A 14,407-nucleotide genomic window follows, 5' to 3' on the forward strand; every position below is an offset into this window, starting at 1 on the left:
AATTAATTACTCTACGCAAGGTTAACCTTATCAGTGTAAACCGATTTGAAATGTCAGTATTTGTATGGCCGTTAACTGTGTCTAAGCTTTCGTGTTTGTGATATTGAATCCACAACAAAATCAGTTTTGTTTCGCGCTTTGAAAGTCATTCACACAGCTAACATGACTGTCTGAAAATTTAAGATTTTACTGAAAAAATAGCTTTACACTTGCTTTTGTTGCTGCTATTGCCGTGTGATTTGAAACGATGAATCGAATAGGCCATTTCCGAGTTGCTGTAACCTCATTATGAAAGCAAGGCTAAGTAGAAAGCTTTTCATATCAAGGTTAGTTTTGTTTGCAGATGAATGAAAGCTAATTTCATAAATAGAACTTTGCACCTAGCCTCGCCTTCATACCTTCATAATGAGGTACCAAGCAACTCGGAATTGGCCTATTATTGGTCAATATTTGACAATTATTCCACGAGCGCGCATTGGATGCAAGAAGGATAGATAGCCAACGAGGCGCGTATCCAACAAGCGCGCGAGTGGAATAATTGTTTTTATTAAAAACATTAACGATAAATCGCTAAATCTTGCTGATTTAGCAATATTTTGTTTACTTCCTGACGCCTACTCATATTTGTGAGGCACGGTATAATCGGCTCATATACCATGGCCGCTAAACCAATCATAACTCTGGAACTGATTTTCGAATGAGTCAGTGTTAATAATCCATGTTATTCCACTTAATTTATTTATTTTTTTTTAATAGACAAACCTATTGGAACTAGATTTACGTCTGACGCTCAAGGTAACACGGTGATGGCAGAACACTCAGTGACTTTCTCCTGTGCTGCCGAAAGTCTACCTCTCCCAAAACTTGAATTGCGTTTCAACACCAAAACGATTGGTTGGTTCCAAAACGGCATGTTTGCTATTCAAAGCGTTAACGTTTCTCATCAAGGGTTGTACGAATGTGTTCCACACAACCTTTTTGGATCTGGTCCCATAGCACGAATTAACTTAACTGTACTTGGTGAGTATTAAATGATGAAGAAAACTAAAAATGTTATATGGCTCAGCCAAAGAATGGAAGCTAGCAATCTGTTTGTCCGTGCTGATTGATAGAGGATTATTCTCCTTTGTATGCCGTGGGGTTGTGCCAAGAGATTCTAAAAAAGCTTACCGCATTTTAGACCTAAATACGTGATTTGTAAAAGCTATAGCTACAGGTGTACTTTATCCAGTGGCCATGTTGTTCATGTCAGAAAACATCTGTTCTTAATCAGTAGCGATCTTGTACACCATACCCTGATTAAGTACAGTTTTCGATTAATAATCGACATCCATTTTGGTTTTACGTTTATTCTCCTGTACTACGCTCAGTGATTTACTAAAATCCCTTGCGTAAGTATTTCATAGCGAAACCAAAACCGTGACTTGCTTGCACGCGAACTATTCACTTGTATCTACTTCGAGTGTTGATTGCTTCATTTTGTTGTTCTTGTTTGTACTATGGTTTGGATCGATTTAGTGCCCTAATTTTGTTTTTTAAGACACTGGCTTAAGCAGTTGAAAAACTAGTTATAGTAAAAGAGAAAAGCTGAACCCTATCTTAGAACGAACCAACTAAACCTATTGAAGTAGTTAGATTGTAAGAAAAATTTTTTTTTAACTTTTAATTACAATTACTGTTGTCATATTTCAGTTTCACCATCCATAGACTACATTTCCCACAACATCACGGTGAACGAAACTGATGACGTGAAACTATTCTGCAATGCTTCGGGAAATCCTATTCCACGCATCACGTGGTCATTTCTTGGGGATTCTGTGAAAATGACACCCGTTGCCAATGAAACTCTTATATTAAAAAGAGTCAACAGAGCTCAAACAGGAAGCTACCGGTGCACGGCAGCAAATAGTGATGGAAAACCTGCTGTGGCTGATGTAAAGGTGGAAATAAACTGTAAGTCGCCTTTTTAGGAGGTCTTTGCTTTAATTTACGAGCCCTGTTGGTCAAATTAGCAAATAGATTCCTCACTTGCCTTTCCTCCGCTCGATTGAGTAAATAGATCCCTAAACAGTCTGGTAGTCCACTAAACAGCAAAGTGATTGCAAAAGGAAGCGACGGTATTTAAGTCTCATCCCCTCTTCCAATCCACCAAACAGAAGATAAAAAGAACTTTACTTTGTGAAGTGCGCTCGATTGTTGACTATTACAGTTAATAATTGCTAACCACTGGACTCTGTTAAGCCAATCAGATTTGTATATTGGCAACAGATTTCGGTGAAAGCCTACCACTGCTACAGAGAATTGACCTGAAAACGAATGGCTTCATTTATTATTTCTGAAGTATTTGGTTATTTTTATCCTTCTTACCGTCTATTCATTTGTTGCCAAGCGGAGGGAGGTCTATTGAAAGGGAGAGGTGAGAGAGCTCTGGTTAACTTTTGGGGGTGATTATTAGGCGGAGTTATCTCGTGATGTCCTTTGTTTTCTAATAATTTGAGAAAAACTTTACCCACCTCCGAATTACTTGCTAATGGACATCTTTCAGACAAACCAGAAATTATAGAAGGACAACTGAGGGAAATCATATCCTGGATAAACCATAAAACTGAGATTACGTGCAAAGTGGAGGGCACACCAATACCGGAAATAACGTGGAGTCGTAATGGCACGGTGACATCTTCAACACTATTCCCAAGCCGTGTCAGCACTCTCATGATCACCCCTCAGCAGGCAGAGGACTTTGGAGTCTATGTGTGCATGGCGAAGAACCTACTTGGTACAATCAAGAGGAACGTAACTGTTCAACTGCTTGGTAATAAAGTGGACCCTGTATACTTAGCTTCAAAAATACATTAATAATTCATAAGCTCATTGGCCAATCAAATGGTCGATAATACATCACGTGCAGTGACTTTATATCGATAAACCTCCTCCTTATTAGTATGCGGTGTTTTATCAGCTGATAAAACACTCCTCATTAGTATGTGGTGTTTTTCTTGTATGCTAATTTCCAACGTTCACGATAGCATAATTGTTAAGAACTCTATTGACAAACTCTTTTCCAAGAATGTTTTTGAAGCCGTTCAAAAAGCTCGGAGCACGTGTTTTATAGCAGCCTCGTGGTTTTAGACCCGATAAAACACTCCTGCTGGTTTTTTTAAACATTACATAACAACACATTGTTAACGCATGAGATTTTCGTTAGTTTGGTGCTTTGTTTGGAAAGTAAAAGAACCAAATTCAAGCTTTTAAAATATGAAAACAAGTGCGTTTTCATGAATGAGTAGACGTGTCAGTATACGGTTGCAAGTTTCAAAAGCCTGCCATGTTGACTATTTTCAGCTGAAAGGTACAAACTTTTACAAGCGTAAAACTTTGTCAACAAAAAAGCACAAAAAACCCCGATTTTTTCCCCAGACATGGCTAATAGTTGCTCACTTTTAAATGAGTTACCAAATTTGTCCGTAGTTTGCTTTGCAAAATTATGGCAACAACAACGCATGCGCTACATGATTGACCGCTGGGCATATAACTGGTGTTTTCATTTTCCACAGCTGCTCCTGCGCCCCCAGAGATCGTGCGAGTCGATAGTGGTCTTAACGACTTAGAAATTCACTGGAAGGTGATAGTCACGGACCCAAAATTTCCTATCCTGGATTATCTGGTGCAGATCAAGGAGAAAGGTGAATCACAAAAGTGGATAAACTGTACAACGATAACTACTGAGGCAAATTCCATGATGTGTGTTATGGGCGAGCTGAAGTCCAACACAGAGTACGTTGTGCGAGTATCTGCCAGGAATGTGGCGGGAAATAGCGAGTTTACTGTGAGGGAAGTTTCAACTGAAGAAGAAGTCCAAGGTAACAACCGATATATTTCGAGACTTTAACCTGTCAGTCAGTATAAACAAAACACGGTCAATGTTTTGTTCCATGAACTCCCTCACCCTTCCTCTGATTTATCTTCAGGCCTTAAGGAAAAGAGCTTGTTAGAGAGGGAGAATCGGTAGAGAGAGGGGCGGGGTAAGGTTATTTCGAATCGTCAAAAACACGAGCACATTTTGTGAAAGTTGGTAAAGGTCTAGCCAAAGGTAATGCCCTTTGATCGAGATCAAAGGCAGCGTCAGTAAAGTGTTGTGCAATGCTCGTTTGACTTATGCAAAGGAGCCTTATGATTGAATTTTTTTTATTTGCTTGATCAAATCTTCATTTTGTTCTTGTATTAAAATAAAAAAAAAATTCGTTATCAATTTTTTCCCCGCGTTTGAGTGTCAAAGTGTCAAATTTCACTTTCGGTTGGGTACAACACCGCGTAAGACGGGAGACTGGGGATAGTAGGGCTGTGACGTCGATACTGGAATGCTAGTCTCTATTCCTCACTTGTTTTTCATGCAGAGGAAGGAAACTGTGTGGGCGAAAATATGACGGGGATTCTTGAATACTCAGAATGAAACAAGTGAGGAATAGAGAAACCGCGGCACTAGCCGTTCCTGTATTGATAGACGTTAAAGGACTGTCAAAGGTGATGTGAATGTGCTACTACCAAGATATGTCAAGGGTGTTTGTTTCGATCACTAAGGTGGCGACTTTGATGCTAATCAAAGGTGGTCAAAGTAAACGTTTCGTGCAGTGAACGTACAAAGCGTATTTCATGTTTTGTGTTTTGAAGTACAAACCATGTGTTAGTATATTACATGAATGTAAAATGAGCCGAAAATGAACAAAGAAAAGGCTAAGACTAACTAGAGAATTTTAATTTATTGACAGAAAATGTGGAAGAGCAGAAAGGTCTACCCGGAAGTACTGTTGACTGGATCATCGGAGGAGTTATTGTTCTGGCCGTGCTCGTGGTGGTCTTTGTTGCCATAGTAATGCGACGACGGTCACGTTTGAGAGGTTTGCCTTATTAGAGATAAACATCTAAATTCAATTTTTTAAAATGAGATATTCGCCAGAAAGGCTCTGACTACCTGGACCTTGCAATTGAACGCTAAGGAGGGCAAAACGTATTCCAGTGGACAATCGTTTTTCAACAATAAAAAGATGTTACCCAGGCAGATTAGGATCAGCGGCAAAAGAATGAAGTTATCAACTCCATAAGCAGTAGGCGCCTAATAACTTAATTCTTAAGTTTTGGAGCTGCTTGAAATGGCACAGGTTTCGTCTTCATTGTGCTAAAGACAGCAGCAGGAAAAATTCGCTAAAGCCTAAATTTACAATTACAGAATTACAAAAATTAAAGTAGTGCAGGCAGAGTTACCGAAGCAGATTGTTCAGCAAATCAGTTTATACGTCGTAATCTGAGGTTTTTTCATTGGCGTCCTTGCTTCGTTTATTTCCTTTGGTATCCTTTGAGCAGCCTACAGCTGGCAGAAGGTTAACCGTCAACCTAACCCTAAAACTTCTAAAACAATAAATTACTTAAGTTCCTGGGACAATTTCTTTCGTTTAATGTAATTTTTAATAATAGATCATTTATGAAAGTTTACAATCCGGGCCAATTGGGTTTTTGGGAGTTTAAGCTTTTCGTTTACCTAACAACATAAACATCTTTGCTTGAAGTTGCTCATTAAGCAAATACCCCCATTAATATTGACACATCTAGAGGGATTGGAGCCCATCTTAATCGTTCAGCACGTGCGCCAAAAATGCTATAGTAAACGTAAATGTCACAGTTGAGACTGAACCTGGTGGCTGAGACATTATCTTTTTATATTTAGGAAGACGTGAACTACAAGCTAACGGAAGGTTGGTGTATTTCTGTGCAAACTTTGTGTAGTGGTTAACTCTTTTTTGCCTGATTTTCAGAAATGACTATTTTTTATTTTTCGAGAGGAGAGAGGGGGCCAGTAGGTGCTGTCTATGTATTTAAAGAAAGGGACTTCAAGGTGTCAAAGAATATTTGGTTTTATCAATTGAGTTGATGGAATAATTTGGCCACCGTAAAGAGATTCGAAAGCTGAAGTTTCGAACGTTAGCCCTACGTCTGAGCGAATCCAAATCCATTCGCTCTCTCCTACCGGCGCAGCACCACAATTTTTTTTAAGAAACTAACCTCCTTTAACCACTTCAAGGTGTAGACTGGTTACACCAGTCAGAGAAGCGCTCCTTTAATGTCAATTATAATTTCTTGGCTGTTTCAACTTTCCCTAATGTTATTTATGGTACAGGAACTTGTTCTTCTATCGTATTCAATTCATAATGGATGCATCAATATAAATAAATTATCTTAGTAGGTGCATTGTATCAGTGCAGGCCAGCAAGTGGCTGTGGTGAAGTCCTCGTCAAGGCCTGCCAGATCAGCTCGATAGTAGTGTGAAGTTTGAATCACGTCTCTTACTCAAGCAGTTTAAGGCCTGGGTTTGAAGGGTGTTCAGAAATTATGAATGATCCCCTATATCTTCGGTTTGTCTGCCTAGAACAGGATGAAATTTTCCCTGAATATTAAACTTGATGTTTTCTTTTGCCTTAACGTATAATTTTGATCACGTGACACATCACGTGACCAAAAAATGAGAATTTCGTAAATCGGCGATATGGCGGCGAATTTTCTTTATAAAGATAACTGAATTAGTTTTTCCGAAGCAGATTTTTAAATATTGAACTTTCTACGTTTGGAATGACTGTCCGTAAGTTTTTAAATTGGAGAAATTAAGGATCAAAGGTTGAATTGTGGACTAAAAAATGACCTTTGCCCTGATAATTTTTTTCTGGAAAACAATGGACGATCATTCCAAACGTGAAGCGATGGAGATATTTAATCTTTATTAGAAACGTGTTTTTGTTTAATGTTATCTCTTAAAACCGTCGCCTACCTGTCAAATCTTTGCTTTTTTTCACAAAAATGATCACGTGACATGTCACGTGATCTTAAGCACTACTTATTATGCTAAAAAATTTTCAGAATAATGAGATCTTTTTATCTTCCAAATTTCAGTTCAGTGCCATTGAATTTGTTAAAGTTATCTACAATAAACCATTTTTCCTCTTAAAAGCCCTTGACCCAGGCCTTAAACTGCTTGAGTAGCTGTTTTGATGTCGAAAGTGTCTGAAAAAACACAAATAAACAAACAAACAAAGAGACAGGCGTATAAAAACGATTAAACAAACGTCAGCTGCCGGCTGGCCAGAGTGATTTTTTGGTATAGGTTGAAAGACAGTTTATGAAAAACCGCTTTAAGATGATCATATATATACAGTATTAAAACCATTTACAAGAATTATTTTGTTAAATTTCTGTTTCAGTAGCTCTAAGAAAGTGACCGTCACCAGATTTGATAATCCAACTATGGAAAGCAACAATATGACAGCTGAGCTTGAGGTAATTATATTCATAATTTTATTAAAAGGGTTAATTATAGCAATAGGACTGGGTGGATTCCACTTCGGCCTGTACTTAGAGTGTTTCTCAGGCGAATGTCGCTCTAACAACAACAACAACAACAACAAACAACATTAACTTTATTTTTACAAACTGTGATCGATTAGGAAAACACGCGCGACTTTCTCAACCAAAGAGAAGCAAAACGAAAAGAAATCGTGCCTGCAAGCGTTCTCCCGCGCTTGGTGCATGTTACATGCATTTGCTTTGAACGTAGATTGTTGTTGTGATTAATCGAGAGTATGATGACATACCGGAATGGACGATAGGAAATCCTGTTACAATTCAATTTGAGGAAAGAACAGGAGTAAAGCATCGTCGAGGGCAACACCAACGAAAACGCCATATGAAAATAGAAGTTCGCGTTACTTGAATTACTTCGCAATTATTCCAATTAGCCGTAAAGCAAGGTAAAATGCACACCAGCCACAGGTTACCCACAGCCTCTCACCACCACAGCTTCACCAGGCTTCTCAAGTATGAAGCAACTAAAAGAATTAGTAGTTTCCCTTAGCAAGAATGCTACTCCATCACTGGGTTTCCCTTAGTAGTGTGATGAAGCTACTCACGTAAAAACCTGGGTAAAGAGAGAGAATATGGGGCAAGGTTCCAACACGACCTTGAGATCTCAATTCCAAGGCGCTCAACAGCGAAAATTAGTGATGAATTTTTATGAAATACTATGCAGTTAATAAACAACTATTTAATCAAAGAAAAAACAAACAAACAAACCTTAAAGCTTTGTTTCAATTCAGTCTGTTTGCTTATTTATCGAGGAATTAATTGCTTATAATTATTGATTTATTTTTAAAGTAAGAAGAAGTTGACTCCCCCTTTCCCCCGCCCCCACCCTCCTTTCTAATGAAAAACTGCTATTGCAAAGTTAACTGTATGTTTGCCTTTTGCAGAAAATATCAGATTCCTGAGGAGCATGAATAGAAAAGGCCTGCTAAATTATTGCTAAAGGCCTCCTCTCACGTGTTTAGAAGGTCACCGATGCTGGCTTCATATTTCCAAAGGGAAGAATGTGGAGGAATCTTTGCAGCAGTTATGACAAAAAACTAATTGGGAGACTGTCTCAAAAATTCCATTTTGTCTGTTCTTTTATGTTTTTCACCCACGAGGGCTTACCTAACGTATAAAATGATGCAAATTTTTCTTAAAAGAGAGTAACGGAAAGGATGACAGAGGATAGTTTTAGATGATTTTCTTGATATGAAGTATAAGCAACACAGTGAGAAAGAGGGAAATAGTCTCGTTTAGCTAAATAGTGTCCCAGCGGAGAAAATTGAAGGTGGAGTTTTGGCGAACAAAATTTCGTAAGAAACAGTTTCCTAGCTGACAGTTTATAGTTTTTGGACGGAATATTATCAATAAGAAATAGTTGTTTTTGGTATGATTAAAACTGAAAGGCACTGGGTGAACACAATTTCTTGTATTAAGCAGCTCGAGTATCCGAGCGCGGGCTAACTTAACCAGAATCTAATGTCCCTGGAAAAATATATGACTTCATCATATGCCTTGCAAAACAGATTTAGTAGTGAATAAGGTTTGGTCAAATGAATTCACTGTTTTTGTTTAACTTTCTTTCTGATGAGAAAATTTGTTAGTAACTAATGTAAATACTGGTAAAACTGATCTAACGAGATATTATTTAAATACTAGTAACTATTATGTTTACTACTATTAATAATAATGATAATTAATAAATAATAAATTTGTATAGCGAATAATTCCATGACGAGATGATCAAATGCGCTTGATAAGTACTACCGATACCAGTAAATGCAAGCATTGTTCCAGTGTAAACAAAGTGAATGGAAACTTATATCTAGGTTAACCAAGATTACTCTTTAATTTCGCCTGGTGTGATGGTTTGAAGATTTAACAACTACTTAGTTTAAAGATTATTTTGTTACTTTTTTTTTTTACTTCGTTTTGGAATTAATTGCAAACAATGTAGCTCGTACTTTAATCATTCCAAAATGAACAATTTACATTAAACTTCTTAATCTCTGAGTTTTGTTGCTATTAAAAATTAATCATAAGGTTCGCTGCAACTCATTACTGCTCCTTTCAATAACATACGAACTCTGTACTTCAAAACCCAACTCATGAGTTGCATGCTGTCAATCATAATTACGGAGAAAGCTGGCTGACTGCAAAATACAGAAATCGACCAAATGGATCGAAATCCGACAATCTCAGCGTTTGAACGTGATCTTTTTTACGCCGTTGAGCCAAACGTCCTTGTTTTCTAAGAGGTCTGCTGCACTGATAGACCGCAGTGCAAAATGTAACGGTCGAATCAATCTTAAACTTCAGAGTCCGCATGTTATTGAAATGCGCAGTAAGGTAAGATGAATATTGTACCCATTGCGGAAGCTGTTGATGTATTGATTCCAGAAATGATCAGCTGTTGCCACATCACACCGTACCGTTTCGCCAGCGATGCTAAAAACTCTCGAGGATTCGTGACCTACTGACTAAAACTCGAAATCTCTGCAATATACTAGATAACGGCCAAGCCCTCTCTGTATAACCTTGATTAGAAAGTGCACCTTTTTTCAATCGAAAAAGCATGTAGGTTTTTACGTTTTCCTCCAAATTTCAGATTACATGGTCATCAGATTCAGTTTGGAAACAAGTAAAAAAAAGAAGCTATAACTTCCAAGCTGAATTCCAGTCAAATAGTTAAAGCTATTAGCGGAGCTCGCGCTCGCGCCGTAGGCGCCCGCGGCGGAGCCCCATAGCTAAGAGATTTTGGTAAACCCATAAGTGCGAGAAATTTTGGTTTGGTTATGACGTCACCTCCGTCTGACCGACCGCCCGATCGCCCGACCGACCGCCCGTACGTACGCTTACTCCATGTAAGCCAACATGAAATGAGACACTCAAACCTTGTGCTGCAAATCAGGTTTCGGCAGGAAAATGCATGGCCAACTGCGCTGCCGGCCGCGTTTGTTTGGCAGGAAATTGCATCGCCAACTAAGTTTGAGAAAAACAAATAATAATAGTTTTGAAGACGAAGTGCACGACAAAACACAAACTCAATTTATGAATAAGTCTACAAACATGTAAGGGAGATAGAAAGAGATCGAGAAAACAGGCGACGAAGAAGCGAAGTTCGACGTCAAAGAGAGCGATTGAGCGGTAGCAAACAGGCGAAACATGAGTGACGAACAAAGAGAGAAAGTACGGGAGTTTTATTTTCTAATCTCATTCCATTTTGCTTCATTTAAAATAATTTGATTCTGAGCTTAAAATAGTCAGTCAAACAAACGTCTCCCAACATTGTATCGTTCGCATAAACTACTGACAAATTTTTCTCGCATATATTTCTAATTTTAGCATTTATTTCTGACAATCTTGACAGAAAACAAACAAAAATACTTAAAACAGTAGGATATAACCGCAAAGATTAAGATGTGGGAGTAATTTTCACTGAAAGTCTTTTCAAAGAACATTAACAGCGAATGTAAAATTAAAGTATGATTTCATTTTCATCAAAACAAAGTTTACGCAAAACATTCATTCGCTTGTTTTTTGTGAATTTTTCAAAGATCGTTGTTTAGTTTATTTCTGTACTTATTGCTATGAATTATCACAGTGCTTTTTTCATTTATTACTCAAAGATATATTTGAAGTGTGTTTTTTTGGTTATTGTATCCATTTTCTCTGTGATTTATAGCGTACGGCCTTCTTGATAAGCAAAATTTACTAGACAGTGACAGTGCCGGTAGCACGCGTTGGCTGTTCACAAACCGTTTTGCCTCGATCATCTTAAAAACTAAAAACAATAATAAAAACAGAAAATATCAATTTGAGTCCATTTAAATTCCGCTTTTATCACACAGAGGGCAAAATGTTCCTAAAACTATCAAGGAACTTCGTAAAACAGTCAGTAAAACACTCATCGAAGGCGCAAGCAAACCAATAAATTATTTAATTTTTTCGTAGCATACAAAACAAACAAAACCGACGAGAACAGTTCCCTTTATACACATGTAATTAAGAGAGAATACAAGTTTAATTCAGGAGCAAACTAACAACGATAAATCAAATGTTAGGCATCAATTAATTGTTCACCTGAGCTGTGAAGCTTCCTACCGCTTGGAAATCACACGAACATAGATCGATAAAAATAGCAAACGATGGATCAAAAGAGGGAACTTGCAGAGTAATTTCTTCCTGCTCCTTCCTCTCATCAAAAGGACAGTTTCATGCTCGGTTATAGTTCGTTGAAAGCACATTAACGCCATGACTGATTTCAGTTTCTCAACCAAACAAAATAAAATCAATCCGATCCAAGTCTTTAGCTTTTGACACAAATAAACTTTTGCTGTTTCTTGTGAGAGACACCAAAATTAACCTTTAGGAATTTCCTTCCTAGCTGCAGCACTTGATTTCCATGTATTTTTGGTACAAAGAACCCGGCTTAAAGAGTCGAACTTCGAAAGAACCTCAAAGAACTTGTTTTTTTGGACACAAAATGCAGAAACCAACAAAATGTAAAACTGTTGTACTCAGCCAATCAGCAGCGAGTATTTTCGTCGCTCGACCAATCAGGAGTAAGTAATTTTGCCCTCAGTGAAAGGAAATTACGAAAAACTGCCTTCTGTTACAAAAAATCAGCATTCAGTAATTTTGCCCTCTGTTTTACATTGTTATTGTTGATGAGCAGTTAGCTGCATATGCATTAAAAATGTACTATATAACTGCAGAATTGATGGGGAACCCATAAGGTTATTACGTTCATACAATATGCAGACTCTATTGTGGAGCTCCGCTTTTAGGCTTGGCTAAATATATATATTAAATTAGGAAATAATACAAGGTTAAAAGTCGACTTTTTTCCTTTAACGGAGTTATGCCTTAATTGTGGCACGAACGAAGGTTTGTGTGTCGTTACAATTCCCAGAGCAATAAGTGAGGTGGCCTGGTCACGGCATGAGAGAAGAGAGACAAAAAAGCACCCGGGGCCTCCAGGTTTGGGCTAACTTTGAGTTTTGGGTTCGCTATTTGGCACATAAAAATGAAATCTCGCTACAGAAACCGCACCGACAACAAGCCTTGCGAAGTGCGCGCGGTAGCCCACCAACTTTCTTGTCAACGGAAGAGGCTGACTGTCGACGACGTTGTGTTAATGTATGATGTGCTAGGGGATCGAAGAGGATCATACAGAGACACTAAAGCTCTTCTTTTTCCGCAAGAAGAAAGCATTTAGAGTAAGGAATCAATCAACAGAATTACAAAAAGAATAGATATTTTCAAACAAAAATGTTTTCAAGTGCCTAATTGTAATCAAAGGGTAAACATTAATTCCTTGGTAATAACGTGAAATTAGACGCTCCACTTTAAACACACACTTTTTGGACCACTGATTAAATATTTCTGACTCCTTCGACTTTTCTGAGCTCCGTTGGCTGTGCTGTGCCAGACACCTCCCAGAATCTCTATTTAGTTTTTGCAATTTCAAGAGATTAGTAGAACTGTGATCAGTGGAACTGTGAATAGCCACTCTCGGTGTTTGTTTTTAGTGTTGCCTACAAACCTTTTCTTTAAAAAACGTCGTTATTAGAGACAAAGGCTGAATAAATGCAGCTGCCTCAAGAATGGTTCACGTAGGTTTACAATTTAACATGTCCTTTACCGACAATAACAACGCTTTATGAATTGCCTCTTTAGATCACGAGGGATTCGCTTTTTTTAAACCTTACTTTTCCACAGCTATCTCATTTAGTCAGTTTGATGAAGTAGAAAACTTTAAAGGACATGTAAAACGCGATAATATATTTTTGGACCGAAGTTTTAAGGAGCTGTGTGAAAGAAAATTCCAACTTAGATGGCAAGTTCGCTGCTTTTCCGTTGTGTAACAATCGTTATATTTTTTCCTTTTGGAGGTAAGTTGGTCGACGTCGTCGTTTATATTTTAGGCACCCTTTCCAAAATATTATGGAAGAGGATTAAGTGAGTAATTTTTCAAAATGTTTGAGTTATTTTGATTTAAAGCTGACTGCCAAGGAGAAAACTGAGTGAATGAGTTTCCAAATGTTACAATTATTTTGATGAAAAGGTTATTGCAATTTTTTTGTGAAACCTTTTAGCTTGTGGCGCCAAAACTGTTGCGTTTCGCAGAAACGTTACCCCCATTACTTAACATTTGTAAACTTCCCTTTGTTGCTTTTTGGCGCAATATCAATCAATGTCGCTGTTTCGTTACCGGCGTCTTGAAGTCTCTGACAATCAGTTAACTAGTTATGGCCATATTTGAACTTTTAATGCTGTCATTCTTCTCACCAGCTATGTTTCAGGGGTTGTCCCATATTCTCGCTCTAATACTCAAACAATTTTATTTCAATCTTCCCATGACGGACACCTTTCTATACTGAATGGCTGATGAATTCTGTCCGGCACTGGGCTGAAAAACCCTTCATTAAGATCTGTTTGTACTGTTAAAACTGCACGGACTCTTATGCATGCAGATAACTTTAAGACTAGACTCCCTTATAAACTACGAACGCGAAAACGGAATTTCCACCCTGGAAACCTTTTTTTCTTAATTCAGCTCGCAAACTTCATGGCAAAAACAAATATATTTGAATTCAGGTTAACAATAATTTACTCTGTATACACTTCATTGCTCGCCCGGACAGCTGAAAAAAACAGCCTTGTTTAAAAAATGTTAAACTACTTAAATACGGAAAACAATTGGATGAGGTCCTGCAGCGGCTTAATTGCCTATGCACTTGAATATTTTGAATGATGTGTATTTTTTGCACATACTAAGTTTGGACGTGTTATACCGATCGGTTTAGGAAAACTAATAAAAAAATTCAAGTTACTGTGTTTGGAAGGACCACCGCGACAAAATAAAAGTACCGGATCCTGTAGTAAAGGATCTAATCAGCAACAAATTGTAGAACAAATAATCTAAAATAGAGCAAGGCTGATTTCGCGGTCAGGGAAATATATTTTTCCCTGACCGTGAAAACAGCCTTGCTCAATTTTTCTGTAATAAAAAGAA

General features: G+C 37.8%; 1 protein-coding gene across 1 annotated transcript in view; it reads left to right on the forward strand.

Moving 5' to 3' along the window:
• Positions 1–9,400, forward strand: part of LOC146457908 (hemicentin-1-like) — a 32,392-nt gene extending 22,992 nt beyond the window's left edge. The window contains exons 21-28 of the mRNA XM_085091400.1: positions 757–1,020; positions 1,693–1,953; positions 2,546–2,812; positions 3,555–3,860; positions 4,767–4,895; positions 5,720–5,747; positions 7,245–7,320; positions 8,289–9,400. Of these exons, the coding sequence (XP_084947526.1) occupies positions 757–1,020; positions 1,693–1,953; positions 2,546–2,812; positions 3,555–3,860; positions 4,767–4,895; positions 5,720–5,747; positions 7,245–7,320; positions 8,289–8,306 (1,349 nt within the window). The 3' untranslated portion in view covers positions 8,307–9,400. The remainder of the gene's footprint in view (positions 1–756; positions 1,021–1,692; positions 1,954–2,545; positions 2,813–3,554; positions 3,861–4,766; positions 4,896–5,719; positions 5,748–7,244; positions 7,321–8,288) is intronic.
• The last annotated feature ends 5,007 nt before the right edge of the window (positions 9,401–14,407 follow it).

Source organism: Pavona decussata, unplaced genomic scaffold (genome assembly GCF_977016875.1).
Source record: "Pavona decussata unplaced genomic scaffold, jaPavDecu1.1 SCAFFOLD_236, whole genome shotgun sequence".
NCBI lineage: Eukaryota > Metazoa > Cnidaria > Anthozoa > Scleractinia > Agariciidae > Pavona > Pavona decussata.